The sequence below is a fragment of the Sorex fumeus genome, unplaced genomic scaffold (assembly GCF_029834395.1).
Source record: "Sorex fumeus unplaced genomic scaffold, SorFum_2.1 ptg000009l, whole genome shotgun sequence".
Taxonomy (NCBI): Eukaryota; Metazoa; Chordata; class Mammalia; order Eulipotyphla; family Soricidae; genus Sorex; species Sorex fumeus.
The window spans coordinates 30,889,939-30,906,971 of NW_026606066.1; the positions used below are offsets into that span (position 1 = coordinate 30,889,939).

General features: G+C 35.9%; 1 protein-coding gene and 1 non-coding gene across 2 annotated transcripts in view; one reads left to right on the forward strand and one right to left on the reverse strand.

Annotated features, from left to right (window-relative positions):
- The window catches only part of PDE11A (phosphodiesterase 11A), a 461,319-nt gene that overhangs the window by 231,001 nt on the left and 213,285 nt on the right, over nucleotides 1–17,033 (reverse strand). The window contains exon 5 of the mRNA XM_056110237.1: nucleotides 2,827–2,891. Coding sequence (XP_055966212.1) covers nucleotides 2,827–2,891 — 65 coding nt within the window. The remainder of the gene's footprint in view (nucleotides 1–2,826; nucleotides 2,892–17,033) is intronic.
- Nucleotides 9,544–9,650, forward strand: LOC130019870 (U6 spliceosomal RNA). Its single transcript, XR_008791925.1, has one exon. It is a non-coding gene; the product is annotated as a U6 spliceosomal RNA (small nuclear RNA).

The window sequence follows — 17,033 nt, forward strand, 5'->3', positions numbered from 1 at the left end:
AAATAACTTCATACCTTCAACCCCTAAGCACATATGTTGTTTGTTTTATGGACTATTGAATGAAGAAATTAAATTAATGAAGAAATTGCAAATGGGCAGATTCAGTACAAGCAACATGGAAGTGAAGTGATTATAATTCCAAATAAAATAGATTTTTAACAATTGGAACTCCTTATCAGTAAAAGAAGCCCATCATGACATGGTGAAAAATCTCATTGATGAAGGGATTGCCAAGGACAAGACAAGAGGTACACGCCTGATGGAGAGACAGGATCAAATTATTTCCAATTCTCAAATTGGATGATATTAATTACATGAGTACTGGTCACGACAAAGGTGTAGTGACACAGAGAATAAGCAGAAATTTTGAGTGAAAAACAAAATTGGTTTGTGGGGGATCTTCAAAGATTGTCTATAAGAATAATAAACCTCAAATTAGAGTTCAACAGAATTGAAGAACTACATAAAATATTGTTGAGCAAGGCTATAGACCTTATCTTTAATAGGCTATTATTTATGATTTGTAATGATATCCAGAGGACTAATGTTTCTAAGGGACATCATCTACAGCGAGATGTGAAGTGATGAAAGGTTAAGGGAGGGATTTATAAAGTGTTGAGAGCACACTGTGATTTGTAGACTCATAGCCTGTTTCAATGTCTCTTCCATGGTCACTGATGAAGAAAGTGCTAGAGCACTTGTCTTCATTCCCCTAACTTCCAATAAATGACTGATCCCACAAATATAAGAAGAAAATTACTGGACAATTTAGGAAAGGTTTTCTGGGACATATGAACATTTGGCACTAATTTAAAGGTTACAAATAGAACGATGGAAAGGACTTTCTCATAATGTCAAAGTTCAAAGACACTTCTTAAGTGTCTCTTAAAAGAAATATGACCTTTATTTCCTTGTTATCAGAAAGTTTTCCAAGGGCAGTTAGGGCCTTAGGCCATTTCATTTTGACATGGAAATTCTTTCAGCATTAAAAACATTAGAAAACCAGAAGAAATTAGCTCTTCAGTGAACATAAGGATATACTCAGTAATATATGTATATACATAATGTTGAATCATTAGAATTTTCATTAGAATTAGAATTGTGTTTTAATAAGTCCATAATATTTTCACACTTCTTATATGAGAGAAATAAATGATATAAGGCTGAGGATAGTTAAAGGAATAAGCATTAATGTATTTTATATTATTTTACATGAAATATTAAGGAAAATGTCTGAATGTAGTATTGATGACTTTCCATATGTCTAATTCCTAGATATAGATTATATGTTATTACATATATTATAGATATAAATATATTTTCATGAAAATAAAGATATCTTACAAAATGACTATTTTTTCCCATTTGGGAGTATAATTTACCAGCAGTAAAATGTACCTTTTCAACATGTAGAGTACTGAAATTTTGAAAAATACAGCTGCTTAAAGACCATCACAAGCAGGATATAGAATAGTTCCATCAAACCCCAAATTCCTCTGTACTCTTTCATTGTAAACCATCTCTCCATCTCTAGTCAGTTGCTAATATTCTTTAATTTTGCCTTTTTAAGAAAGTTCTACTGGTGGAATTATACTGTATGCAGCAAAGTCTTCTTTTAAACATCATACAGTGATTAAAAAAGAGTCAACTACCTAAATAAAGTGCCCGTTTGAAGTGCTGTCTTCTATTTCTTGTATGAAAAACAATAATAAAGGTCTAAAATCAAATTGCCTTTGACTATTTGACTATCTTGAAATAGGTATTGCACAGACAGCATTTCAAATGCATCATTTATAGAGTTTCACTTTTTCCCAAATTCTCCAACTTTTACTAATCCATCAACCTGATTTGGGAAACATTAACTTAACAGATATCCCTCCCATGAAATCAATTATCAGATTCTAAAGTATGGGTGGCAATGAGATTAAAATTTAGAGATTGGAAGAGTCCTACTAGGTGATCTTGTTCTTGGATGTGGGAACTACTTACAGGATACCAGTTCTCCAATAAATCTATTAAAGTCACTAGGTTTTTCTCTTCTGTCATGCAGGAATACTCATACCTACTGCATAGAATTATATTTGGGGGGATTAAATCCATATAAAACCATTAAAATAGTACCTAGCACACATATTACTCAATGAATGGAAACTACTAATCTTACTTCATTGGTATCAGTTCCATCAATGTCATAATCATAATGTTGCCATGATCACTTTACTTATCTTTATCAGTGTTTTAACAAATCAAAGATTTTGTTTGATTTAACTATTGCTTAATGTCTCCTTGAGTAGAAGGGACCAAGGAGAATCCATTTTCCATAACAGCTCAGCTATTATTTATGGCAATGTATAAAGCTAACAGAAATCTGCATATTTCCCCAACACTTACTTTTAACTTGTTATTGCCTCAAATATACTAATGGAGACCAAAAAATTGCCCAGGCGTGTGTGCGCGCGCACACACACACACACACACACACACACACACACATACACACACACCTCACACATTCCTCTTTTTCCCAAGGGGATGTTATTGGTTAAATATAAACAAACAAAAGGAAGAGAAAGATGCAAAGGGACAGATAAAGCAGAAAATTTGGCCATTTGTATAGTCTGTTAGAAAAATGTCTGAAAATTTACTTTAGTAGTTTTTTTAGTAGTATATGTGTATTTGTAAACTATGGTTTTAATTTGAACGCTAAACAAAAAAGTGGTGATAATTTTCTGCCTTCCTGACAAAAAAGAAAAAAATAACTCTCATTCTCAAAAAAAAAAATCATGCAGCATGGACAAGAACAAACTTGAAACTCTTAAGTCCTACCTGTTCTCTGCATCGGCACTGCACTTTGGGGACATCAACTCAAAGGACTTGGTAAACTTCACCACCTGCCACATAGAGAGTTAATAAATTTAAATCAGATAAGGCTTTTTTACAATTTAAAACAATCCAGTAAACATTTCTCATCTTTATAAGGACTAATACAATCAGAAATTAGAGATTTGAAGTACATAAAGATCAAGGAATAGAAAAAAATTCTATTGTACATTATGTGTTTTATTTTATGCATGTCATCATCCATTGCAAATTATTAAAAAAATTACTAGAAACACATTTGTGCATTTATGTATTACACACATACATGTCTGCATATATTATGTATATCTATGTGCATGTATTTATTTACAATTAAGTATTCTGTCTACCCTCTTTGTTAGGTAAACAAAGGGATATCTCAAATACAATCTTTTTATTACTTTTGGTTTGTTTTTTTGTTTGTTTTGGGATCACCCTCAGTGGAGCTTAGGAGTTTCTCCTGGTTCTGCACTCAGGAATCACTCCTGTCAGTGCTCAAGGGACCATATGGAGTGTCCATGATTGAACCCTGAACCTTGGTCAGCCGTATGCAAGACAAGCACATTTTCCACTGTTCTATCTGTCGGGCCTCTACTGCTCATTTAACTATCAAGTTATCTACATGGAAACAAAATACCCCTGGGGAGGAGTGGACACACTATTTAAAGGATGTCTTTTGTCATCATGAGTCTCCTGAGGTTACCTTTCCTGCTTCTCATTAATCTCAGAGGTTCATTTTGCTGCCACTACCTTCTTCAAATATCATTCCTGGTACAACATCTCCTCTCTCACCTGTTTAATGAAATCAGAACACCCAGTACAAGAACCCGCTTGAGAGACCGTGTTGAAACTTGATGGTCACAGAAAATATAAAGGTCACTTTTCTTATTACTAGCCACTTTTGAGTGCTTAGTAACCTGACCCTACACCAAAAGATTCCTTAGCTATTTCATGTTCTTATTATAAATCTGTAAAGTAGGGATTTATATCTTCACTATATCAGTAAGGACTGCAATTCTTAAGAAACGTGCTCAGTTTCATACAAATATATGGGGCTACTGGGATTAAAGCAAGTCTGCCTGACTCTAGTGCCAGCTCCCCCAACACTCTGAAAAATAGTGAGTTATAAAAGCTATAGTTCTGCCCCCTTTTTTGAGAAGACATGCCACATGATAGAAAAATGAGTCTCTTATGCTGAATGGAGTCATCTGAATGTCACAGATGCTTCCAAGGTTGACATTTAGATTTTCCTCAGCCAGATGCAGTCATGCTTCAAAGGCCTTTTAAATTAACCACTTACAAGGAACTGTAAGGCACCTGAAAAAATGATTTGGAACCTGGAGAATAGATTAAATATTAAAAGAGCTTTATCAGTGAGTTAATGAACCCAAACTAAGAAAATGCAACATTAGGAAAGAGAGAAAAGCCCATCACAAAGAATATTGTGTGTCACAAGATATGTATGGGGAAGTGATGACAATTCAAAGGTAAGAAATAACCTTGGATAACCAAAGAATGTATTTCATTTCGTATTCTACTGTGGACTATGCTGCTACAAAAGTTGTGGCAAATGTTATTTTTCAAAAATGGCTGCAACAGTGTCTCCAGATCTTTACAATGTGACCCTACTATACCTTTCCAAGTGGTAAGATCGGTGTTTAGTCTCCTTGAATCTGAGTAATTCAAACAATAGAAGAGAAGCTATGTGCCTTTTGAGATTGTTATTAAAGGGAATCAAGTTTCTGTCTCATATGATGTCATCTGTCTCATATGATGCCCCAGAACCCGTGTGACTTTGTCCCTCTGCCAGTACCTTCATGTGTGAGGAGAGTGGTCTCAGCATGGTGGTGGCTGGTCCTGGAGGTCTTCGGCTGCCGGAGCCCTGGTCGGGGCGGGGAGGAAAGCTCAACCCGCTCCCCTCCAAGGGGCCCCAGAGAGGACAGCCAGGCGCGGGGGCAGGAGACTGCACTGTTCTGTTCCGGGAGCTGGTTTTTATAGTCTCTGGGTCTTGGCCGTTGATGGGATTACACCACCCAGATCCTCCAAATTCAAGTAGGCGGGGGTCACACCCACCAACTGGCCCCCTGGTGCCGTGTAATCCCATCAACGGCCAAGACCCAGAGACTATAAAAACTAGCTCTTGGAATGGCGCAGCCGCATTTGCAGCCGCACAACATCTTATTATGACATCTAACATTGTTAATGTGACCATTTTACCCAAGATAATTTAATGCATTCCCTACAAAAATTCCTATGACATTGTTCAACATAACTGAACAAACCTTACCAGAATTTGTACAGAACCACAACAGACCATGAATTGTCAAAGCAGTCCCTCAGGAATAAAGATGAATAAGATCATATTCCCTGAATTTATACTATCCTACACTGGTATAGTAATCCAAATAAAACAAATGTAGAATGGCATTGAAATAAAAATAAACATATAAATTAATTAAATAGGAGAGCCCTGAAATAAACCCATAAATATATGGTCAGTTATTTTAGTTAAAAAAGCCAAGAGTATGTAATGACAAAAGTATTTTCATTCAACAAAAAGATGTCAGGAAAACTAGATAGAAATATACTAAAGAATAAGCTAGACCATCTCATTTAGACATAAAAATTAACTCAAATGGATTAATTACTTGGATGTTAGGCCTGAAACTATAAAATATATAGAAGAAATATTAGCAATGCATTCTATAGCATTGGTTTAGTGGCTTGGGGTGTGTGTGATTTCAATGATAAGGAAAATAAAGGCAAAAAATGGGACAGCATCCTAATTTAAGTATTTTGTATAATATAAAAATCATCATTAAGAGAAAAAAACTTCTAAAAGGACAAAGTATTTGTACAACATACAATTGACTATATTAATATCCAAAATATATAAAGAACTTATACAGCTTAACAACTATAAAACAACTCACTCAAAAATAGACAGATAAGCTGAAAAAACACTTATTCAGAGAAGACATACAGATGGCCAACAGGCAAATGAAAAAAGTGATTCTTATCAGGTATATACAAATAAAAAATACAGCAAAATGTCACTTCCCACCTGTGAGAAAGGTTTATATCATAAAGACAGAAACAAGTGTTGGCAAGGGAGTTGAGAAAAGGAATACCTTTCAAACACCACGGGTGTTTGAACCTCTATGGAAAGCAATATGAAGGTTTTCAGAGTACTTAAAATACTTTTTCCACATGACCTAGCAATTCTACTTTTTGACACGAGTGATAGCACAATGGGTAAGGCGTTTGCCTTGCACGCAGCTGACCTGGTCGGCCCAGGTTCGATTCCTCCACTCCTCTTGGAGAGCCCGACAAGCTACCGAGAGTATCTTGCCTGCACGGCAAAGCCTGGCAATCTACCCGTGACATATTCGATATGCCAAACACAGTAACAACAAGTCTCACAATGGAGATGTTACTGGGCTTGCTCGAGCAAATTGATGAACAACAGGAGAACAGTGCTACAGTGCTACATCTAAGGATATCAAAACATTACTTAGAAAAATTATGCACTCGTACATTTATTGTAGTACTATTTACATGGGTTGGAGTGATAGCACCGCAGGTAGTGCATTTGCCTTGCACGTGGCCCACCCGGGTTCGATTTTTCCACCCATCTCAGAGAGCCCAACAAGCTACCGAGAAATATCCCGCCAGCACGGCAGAGCCTGGCTAGCTCCCCATGGCATATTCGAGATGCCAAAAATAGTAACAAGTCTCACAATGAAGACATTACTGGTGCCCACTCGAGAAAATTGATGAACAACGGGAGGACAGTGCTACAATGCTACTATTTACAAAGCCATGTTATACAAATAATTTAAATGTCCAATTACAGATGATTTTGTAAAGAAGGTATAGTATATGTGCACAATGTAAGACTACTAAATTATAAAGAAATGAAATCTTACATTTGAGACAATATGAATTGAACTGGAAGGGATTATGCTAAACAAAATAAATTATAGAAGAAAGACAAATATCCAGTGATTTTATGCATATGTAGAATATACAGAAACAAAGCCAGGAAACAGACCAAATCAAAACAAACACTTATATTATGACGGCTGGGTTACAAGAAGTAGAGGAAGATTGAAAGCAAAGAGTAAATGCGGTCCAAGAATGTCTGACAGTTTATTTAGTAGAATGCCTTCAAGGCCCATCCAAGATGTTGCAAATGGCAAAATTTCATTATTTATGGCTGGATAATTGTATCACATTTTCTTTACCCATTCATACACCAATATACATTTAAGTGCTTTTACAATTTTGATTTTGTAAATAGCGCAGCAATGAGTATGAGGTTTTGAATTTAGTACTGTCACATTCTTAAGATAATGAATAGAAGTAGGATCATTGGATCACCTGGTAGTTTAGTTAAGAATTGATCCTGAAAGAACTGAACTAATATTTTTTGCTAGATTGTTTCATGGTTATTGATAGCTTAGGTTATTCACATTTTCATGAAAATTATCTGTAATTCACAAAGAGGACTCCTGGAGTAAGAATCTTCTGAATTGAAACACCCTGCAAGGATAGAAGTTTCAGGCACCAAGGCAATTGGAGAGGATATACTTAAGGACATGCATATGTTCTCATAACGGACAGGCCCACTTTATGCCTGCAATACTAGACATTGATGGAAAGTGTCCCTTTTTCTCAGAATTATCTGTTTGGAAAACAAAGCTCTAAGCAGGTATGCCTTAAGCACTATATTCATTTAAGGAACTTACAGAAATAGACTTTCAGGTAGAAAACTGTGTATATTCATAAATCCGAGCTACAAAATAAATCAGAAAAAGGAGCTAAACTGTTTTGATACAATTTAATGGACAACTCATCATTTCAGAGATTATGTTCAATTTTGGAGGGATGGCAAAAGTGTACATAAAAGGAGAAAATTTATACTTTCTTTGACTTAGACTCCTCCATGATTCTCAGCTGCATTCATTTTTTATTTAGCCTCTAAATACAATTATGATTTTTATTATAGATGAACTTAATGAATACAGATTAAATAAATAAATAATATATATCCTCATGATATTAAGTAAAGAGAGAATCTTATAACAAGAATATCACAAATGTTTTATAGGTCATTGAATTTGAACAAATGGTTCTGACTTCCTCTGGCTGTTGAGTCCCACTCAAGATTGCACCCTGGGGAAGGCAGTACACAGGCACAGAGAAGTAAACAAAATACCCCCCAGTATCTCTGCCTGTTCTTTGGAAAAACTCCATAGACAGAAGTGTTTTCGATTTGGATTTCTATCAAATTCCAGTGGGTTCTCTCTTTTTAAATTTTAAAAACAACTCCAAAAAATCAATACTATTGTTTGGTTTGTAATATTTAGATATTAAATAGATATTTCTGCCAACAACAAGAAAAGAGTAATGGTCTACTAAGTACTCACCAAATCTTTTCCATTGGAGTTTTATTAGACACTGTTTTTCTATAAACTGACTACTCTTTGGGAAAAAGTTAATTTCTCACTTAAACTGATGAGTAATTTAATCAATTATCCATTCAATCAACATTATTCAAAAATGTAATATATTTAATAGTTTAACCAGACACTGTTGTTATATTCTCTGGAAAAATCAAGGGGCATAAATTATATCCTGTTCTTGAGGAATTCATAAGATACTAGAGAAGGAATAGTTCCTAAGTGAACAATTTCAGCATGATATAAATTGAAATGCTGAAGATATATTCATGGGAATGATACCCTAGCAGAAGTACTCTAGACTGAGAAGGGAAGAAATATTTCTTGACTGAGAGACCGAGTCAGTGTTGATAGAAAATATAGACTCTTCAAGAAAGAGCTCAACTAAACCTAATTGACTAAGTGTACTTGTGGACATGTGGGCAAGATTAAAACTAAAAGATTCAAAGGAAATCATTAAAAAATAGTGAGACATTCAGGGACTAGCAACATTGGGAAACTGCCCAGATCTGAAAATGAGGAGGCAGGAATGATGGGAGGGTGTCTTGGAGTTACTAGAACTATGGAGAGGAGCCTGGGAAGAATCCTGTACCCCTACACCAGGCGGAGAAAAATAAGGGAAATATTTTACCTCCAATCTCTCTCCCCTCCAGCCCTTAAATCTTCTATAGACCTTACTGTAGGTCCCTCAATGGGAACCATAAAATACAAAAAACAGAAATTCCTGTGGGTGAGGTACAGGATAAAAGATAACCCATCTAAGGCCCAGAGGTAAGAAAGATTTTATATATGTAGATATATATGTATATATGTGTATATATAGATATGTGTATACAATCTTTACAGTATATATGTAAAAACATATGTATCTTTTTCTTTCTATTGATAGAGAGAAAAAGAGAGAGAGAGTGCTATGGATTGAGTACAATATATGGGGAAGATGGAATTTTCAGGGAATAGTACAGACTTGACAGTGTTGAAATTTACCAGAGTCCTGTGTTCTCCCCAAAATAGACAAATTCCCCTTGTATTTTATCTCAAATGACAACTCTGTTCTAACATATTCCCAAGTAAGACCCCTATCTATTCTTCATGATTACTATAAGAAGCACAGAGGTTGCAGATAATTCTCTATGTCTCTAAAAAACCCAAGCTCTCCTTCACTTCTTTGAGAAGTTCCTATTAACTGAATATTCTCTCCATTATAATCCACTGGAAGGTGCTCGCTTTGGCAGCACAAATACTAAAATTGGAACGATACAGAGAAGATTAGCATGGCCCCTGCGCAAGGATGACGTGCAAATTCGTGAAGCGTTCCATATTTTTTAAAGGATTCGGTAGACAAAATTAAAAACTCAGTAAGTGCCCTTAACAGTAGGATGAATACAGCTGAAGACAGGATCAGTGAGCTTGAAGATGAGCAACAGAAAACCCATTGGGAACAAGAAGCAATGGGAAAAGACCTCAAAATGGCTCTAAGGAGAATCAGAGACCTAGGGGATGATGCCAAGAGGAACAGCATTAGAATCATTAGAGTACCAGAAGGACAGGGAGGCAACCCCAATGAAAAAGCCACAGTCAAAGAAATCATTGTTGAAAAGTTACCAGAGTTAAAGAATGCAGACTTCCAGATCCAAGTAGTCAGAAGGGTGTCAGCTAAAAGAGACCCTAATAAAAATACAATCCACTGGAAGAAATATTCTCCTTAATTATCAGGTGCATTTTGTCTTTCACAGGAAATATGTACAAAGATACAGTGGCAAATAAATATAAAAGCTGGAAAAGAGGAAGACGAAATGGAGAGTGTGAAGCTGAGGATCACAGAGAGAAAAAAGTTACATTAAGAGCAGAGGTTATGGACCTTGAGTATTGGGCAGTTTAGACTGATTGCTCAGGAAACAGGAAGCTATCAAATGTTCTGATGCATGGAAGAGTCCTGTGCATATTTCAGAGATAAAATTAAGACCTGATAGCAAGAAAGAGTTAAGTTGTTTATGAGCAAGGAAATGAGTCAGGAGTAAATATTCTGGTGAGAAATTAGTATATTAGATCATTTAATATATAAGAGCAATTTAGATGTTCCTGGTGCATGCCTGACATGCACAAGGCCATGAGTTCAGTTCCCAGAAGCCATGCCTCCCACTCAGCTCTGCCAGGTATAGCCATGGGGATCCCCAAGCACCATCTGTGACCCCATTTATGGTTCTACTAGTTAAAATAGTAATTCTCAAAAGTGGTGAAGATTTGGGGCCGAATGTTGTGGAGAGTGCCAACTGAAATTATTGATTTTTTATATATATATATATCTACATATACACAAGTATATACAGATAAAAATCACTAGTACTGAGTTAATATATTAATAATTATTAAATTAAGTGAGTTGATATATTTAAATGAATATATAATAATGATTTATGATGTGACTATATATACAACAAATATATTTTAACATGTGTGTATATGTGCATGTATGTACCTATATGTTATATGTATATCTATGTGTGTTTGCTTGTGTTTTAAAAAAGAGGCTCCAAACAAAACATTTTCATTAAGCCCCACATCACCAGACCAAGACTTAATTACATTTTTGGCTACAGAATTGGGATCTTAACAAGGCTTCCAGGAAGCCCCTGATTAGCACTAGTTAGATTTCCTCCTTGATAATGTCCTGCCATCCCTTACAGAAAAGTGGCCTTGCTCTAATCAACTTGATCACCTCTAGCATTAAATTATTTGTTCCTGTTCTTTCCTGCCTATTACAGTCCTTCATTTTGTACTGCAACTTAGAAATCCCCTTTATATGCTAGACTTTACTTTATGCATTCCTAAAGCCAATTAGGTCTTTAATATATACTCAGCTTAATTTGATTTTTAAAACATAGTTAGCAGGGATTATTTAAATAATAATTATTCAGTTTTTACAAACATCCATTGTACTTAAAATAGAACATTTGGAATAAAAATCAAATAAATTTAAGTTGGTTTCCTCAAAAGAAGAAGGAAAATTAAAGAAAGGAATGTAAGGAAATGGACAAAAAGTAAAGTAAAAAGAAAGCCTCAAGTAATTTTTACTATACACTTAAGGTGAGGAGAATTACATTATAAACTGTTCCAGAACAATTCGGTGAGCAATACTCCCATCTCTTTCTCTCAAATGTTGGGTGTGGGAAATTCATCCAATTCAATGGCTTGATTTTATGTGCATTTATATAAGAACCAAGAAATTAAGGAACATATTAGAAAAAAGAAATGTAGTTTGAGTTCATGGTTTAGAAAACGAACTCAAGAAACTAGCTTGATATTTTTAAGCTAAGCTATAAAGTGCTTTATGGACTTCTGGACAACAAAATAACTACCAGCCATCAGGATGATCCATGAAATAACACTTGTAAACACTAAGGCTAAGACAGTGCCTTAAGGCATAGATGAAAATGTCTACATTTTCTTTCCTTGACTAAGCACAAATAGAAATAGAAATAATAGTAAATATATGAGCTAGAAAGGAATTAAGGGGAGTCACAGAAATTGCTAAGACAAGTTCCTGTAATGGAATGACACTAAATAAGGAATATTTGGTTCAAAGGATTATACTTAGTAATATTGACAATAACTAGCAATAGTTAATCTTTCTTTTCAGTCTAGTGGAAAATGTAATTGATAAAGTTTGTTTAAAATAATTGACTGAAATACTTAGAGAAATAGGAGAGAGTATGACAGTATTTTGGGCAGGAAGGCTAGAACAACATTCCTCATTTCTATTTTTGGCATATATGAAGTATTCTGATCAGTTTATATCTGCCCAGTTTGAAGGCTACGAATACAGTATCTAAACAACAAATTAAGAATTTGATAAATCAGACCTCTGTACAAATTACATTTCTCTCTCCCTTCACTATGCAGGCAGAAATATACACAAAAGACACATGAAAAAATGCTCTACATTGCTAATCACCAGGGAGATACAAATCAGAACAACAATGAGATATCATCTCACACCACAGAGACTAGCACACATCGAAAAGAACAAGAACAACCAGTGCTGGTGCGGATATGGGGAGAAGGGATTCTCTTTCATTGTTGGTGGAAATGCCGACTGGTCCAGCCATTTTGGATAATAATAGGGGCATTCCTTAAAACACTAGAAACTGAGCTTCCATATGACCCCGCAATATCACTTCTGGGAATATATGCCGAGAGTGCAAAAAAGCACAGTAGAAATGACATCTGCACCTGTATGTTCGTTGCAGCACTGATCACAATAGCCAGAATCTGGAAACAACTCAAGTCTCCGAGAACAGATGACTGGTTGAAGAAACTATGGTACATCTACACAAAGGAATTCTATGCAATTGTTAGGAAAGATGAAGTCATGAAATTTGATTATAAGTGGATGGTCATGGAGAGTATCATGCTAAGTGAAATGAGTCAGAAAGAGAGGGACAGACAAAGAATGACTGCACTCATTTGTGGAATATAAAATATCATGAGACTAATATCCAAGGACAGTAGAGACAAGACCAGGAAGATTGCTCCACTGTTGGAAGCCTGCCTTATGAGCTGTGGGAGAAGGCAGCTGGGATAGAGAAGGGATCACTAAGCCAATGATGGTTGGAGGGATTGCCTGGGACGGGAGATGTGTACTGAAAGCATTATATAAAGAACCAAACATGATGGCCTCTTATTATCTTTATTGCAAACCATAATGCTCATAAGTAGAGAGAAAGAGAGAGTAAGAGTGAAACTGTCTGCCACAGAGACAGAGGGAGGGGTGGGATGACTGTGTGGAGGTAGGAATACTGGGGACATTAGTGGTGGAAAATATATACTGGTAGAGGGACAAGTGTTCGATCATTGTAAGACTGAAACTCAAACATGAGAGCTTTGTAAGTGTAACTCACAGTGATTCAATAGAAATAAATGAATTAAAAAATATATACATCTATAATAATAGCTTTTAAAAATATTTAAGTGATGACAAAATTAAGTTTTTGTTTCCAGGAAATATTCTAACAGGAAAGAGAAATGAAATATTATTTTTGAAGAAAGATTTTTTCTTTTTTTAACTGAACCACAGTGTGATAATACACAGTTACAAAGTTGTTCATGATTGGGTATTAGTCATATAATGTTCCAATGCCTGTCCATTCACCAGAGTGTATTTCCCACCATCAATATCCCCAGCTTCCCCCTGCTACCTCCCCACCTCTATGGCAGATACTTTTCTCTTTCTCTCTTTTCTCTCTCTCTCTTTCTCTTTCTCTCTGTCTCTGTCTCAGATAGAAAATCTTACATAGGTTTTTTTCCTCTTAAAATGATACTTATTTTTTCTTATTAGTAGTAGAATATGCAGTGTTATTAGAGAGTGTTATATGTTCATGCCTTGATATTTATGTTCTTTTCCAGAAATAAGAAAAGACTGGTAAAACACAAAAAGAGGAAAACCAGAAAGACAACTAGAGGCTAAAAGGAATGGGAAAAAAAAAGGAAAAGAATGAAGGAGAAGGTAGAGGAGAGGAGAAAAAGGAAAGATCATTAAAAGAGGGTATGGATGTATAAGAGAATGTCTTGAATGTGGAAGGCCCTGATTTAAATCCCCTGTTTAGATTCTTGGCATCATTAATAAATAAATAAATAAATATTAAAATAAAAATAAAAACAGAAATAGCATAAAAATTACAACACACACACGCGCACACACACAAGTATGTTAACTCTTCACTATTTTCTTTTTCCAGCTTTTGATTATCCCCTGCTCTCAAAGGGAAAAGAGAAAAGAAAAGATATTTAAGGTAAAAGCCTACAATATAGACCAACTGTCCTCCTGGTTCAGATATAAGCAGGCAGCACAAATTGACATTTTAACTTCTACTCAAATTTGAGAATCAATAGTGTTCTTTTGGGACAGGTGACCTAGCTTTACCTTCTAGAAACTGAACTGTAGTTCTGACTTACCAAAATAGTAACTTAACATACAGTGAGAAATCCAAGTCATCAGTATAAGATTTTTGTCTTGGCTAGAGACTAAGGTACTGTGCAAACTATTAAGCAAGAAGAGAAGAGTAGAATTATAAGAATGAAAGCAAACAATGGCTCAAATAAACAAGTATGTTTTTCCATCAAAAAGACTTTCTATTTCAAATTTTAGAATAGATGATTAATATTAGCATATGACTAAATTATCAAAACATAGTCTTGGAAAAGAAGATTGTGACTTAATACCAGTTACAATGAAATATTTTACATACTTCAATGAGAGAATGAAACCAAATGAGTGGAAAAAAATCAAAGACTGTTAATGATCTGAGTAAGTCTTATTTTTAACAGGTCTTTAGTGAGTCAGTTGGAAGAATCCCTTTCAGAAAAGACATTCAGTTTCTAGAGGTAGAAAAGTTTTCTTAAAAAGTTTTCCTTTCCATTCCTGGTTCATAGTTTTTTGAGGCACATAACCCGCAGTGGCATAGGTCTTCTGGACCATAAAAGTATGAGCCTATGCTGAGACCAGTTACTAAGACAAGCACAAGAATGCAGAAAATGAACTGAGTTCTAGATCCCATTGTCTGGCTGCATTACCACCCTAAGAATCACCTCCTGTAGGGACCAGAATGATAGTACAGAGGGAAGGGTGTTTGCCTGGCATTGGGCCGACCCAGGTTCAATCTCTGGCATCCCACATGGCCCCCCAAGTACTGCCAGGAGTAACTCCCAAGTACCAAGCCAGGAGTAACCCCTGAGCATTGCTGGGTGTGACCCAAAAACAAAAACAGAAGAAAAAAGAATCACCTCCTGTAGATTTCTTTTCTTGAAAGATACAAACATTCTTAATAGTACCCATTGCAAGTAAATATGTTGGGGGGGGGGGGCACATAATGTATTTTTGGGAAACAATGAAGTTTAAGAAGACATTTTTCTAACCCTAAAGTAGCCCAAAGGCTTTAAGACTACATCCCTTTGACATGCAAGTTTTTTGAGATCTTTAAGAAGAGAAAATGAGGAGCCATTCATATGCAGAAATTCAATGCCTCACCCAGGAAAGATGTGGTAAAGGAGAAGAATCATAAGATTATGAAAAGACCTTCAGCAAGTGCAAGATATGAGATTATGAGAACACTGGTGGTGCAAGGCTTTCCTGTGACAAAGCTCCTTGATCAACTTTGCGTACAAAACTCCAGAAAAGAACAAGTTGGAGGAACTGTGTAAAAGCCATTCTGGGATTGCTCTTCAAGCCTGTGATGAATTTTTTTTTTTGCTTGTCCATCATTTCTTAGCTTGTTTTTTTTCATTCATGTTTTCTCTCTTAAACAATGTATTTTCTCTCTCTCTCTCTCTCTCACATATATCTTTCAAAATAAGTTTTGTTCAATAGAAACTACCTTGTTTCAGTATTTCACCTTCTCCTGAACTTTTCTATGAGGAAAAGACAATGGACCCAGAATGCCTATGCTGAGGTTACGACTAACTTTTCTTTCCTGCAAACAGCAATTCCTGGCAACAGCCTGAGTCCATGACACTCAGGTGGCAGGGATCATTTCCCACACCATGCAGAACAAAACCATAACAAACGCAGTTACCTCTCAGGGCTGGTGCAATTTGAACATCTATTCTGGAGCGGTGCTTGTAGTGAACTTTACTAGTCCAAACGAAAGCCAAGCAATTTCTTAAGTACTTGCTGATAGCCTAGTTGGGTCCAGCAGAGAGGTAGAAGTACTCTTTTCTCCAGTCTACCTTCCTTGCTTCCCACTTTACCTAATCACCAGCAAGAGTAAGTCATTTTCTCTTCTTTTTTCTTTTTCCTTAAATTTTTATTAGTGAAACACCATGAGGTACAGTTGTAGACTTACAAATTTTTGTGCTTGGGTTTCAGTTATACAATGATCAAATACCCATCCCTCCACCAGAGCCCATTCTCCACCACTACCAGTCCCAGTATCCCTCCCACCCCCCTTCCCCCCCATCCCACCCTACCTCTGTGGCAGGGCATTCCCTTTTGTTATCTTCTTTTGAGTGCTGTGGTTTGCAAAAGAGACACTGAGTGACAATCTTGTTTGGACTATATCTACTCTCATCATGCATTTCCCATCCTGAGAGGAACCTCCCAACACCCTTTATTTGGTGCTCCCTTCTCTATCTGAGCTGCCTTTTCCCCTAGCATGTGCAGCTATCCTCAAAGCCATGGAGTAATCCTCCTGGTACTTATCTTGGCCATTTTTGGGTGTTTGTCTCCTATTTTGTTACTTTATGTTCCCCAGATGAATGCAATCTTTCTATATCTATCCCTCTCTTTCTGGCTCATTTCGCTTAGCATGATACTTTCCATGTAGTACCACTTGTATGTAAATTTCATGACTTCATCCTTTCTGAAAGCTACATAGTATTCCATTCTGTAGATGTACCAAAGCTTCTTTACCCAGTCATCTGTTCTTGGGCACTCAGGTTTTTTCCAGATTCTAGCTATTGTAAACAGTGCTGCAATGAACAGACAACTGCAGATGTCACTTCGAATATAGTAAGTCATTTTCTCTTATATCATCTGTTACTAGGAAAAATCTCTTGAACTGAGCTATTAAGTAAAACAATGTTAATTAAAATCTATTTAGATCTCTTCACAGAATCTAGGAAGCTTCTCTTCAATATTCAAAAAAACATAACATTTACTATTTCTGGTTTTGTTTTTTGGCTTTTTGGGTGACACCTGGTGATGCACAGGGG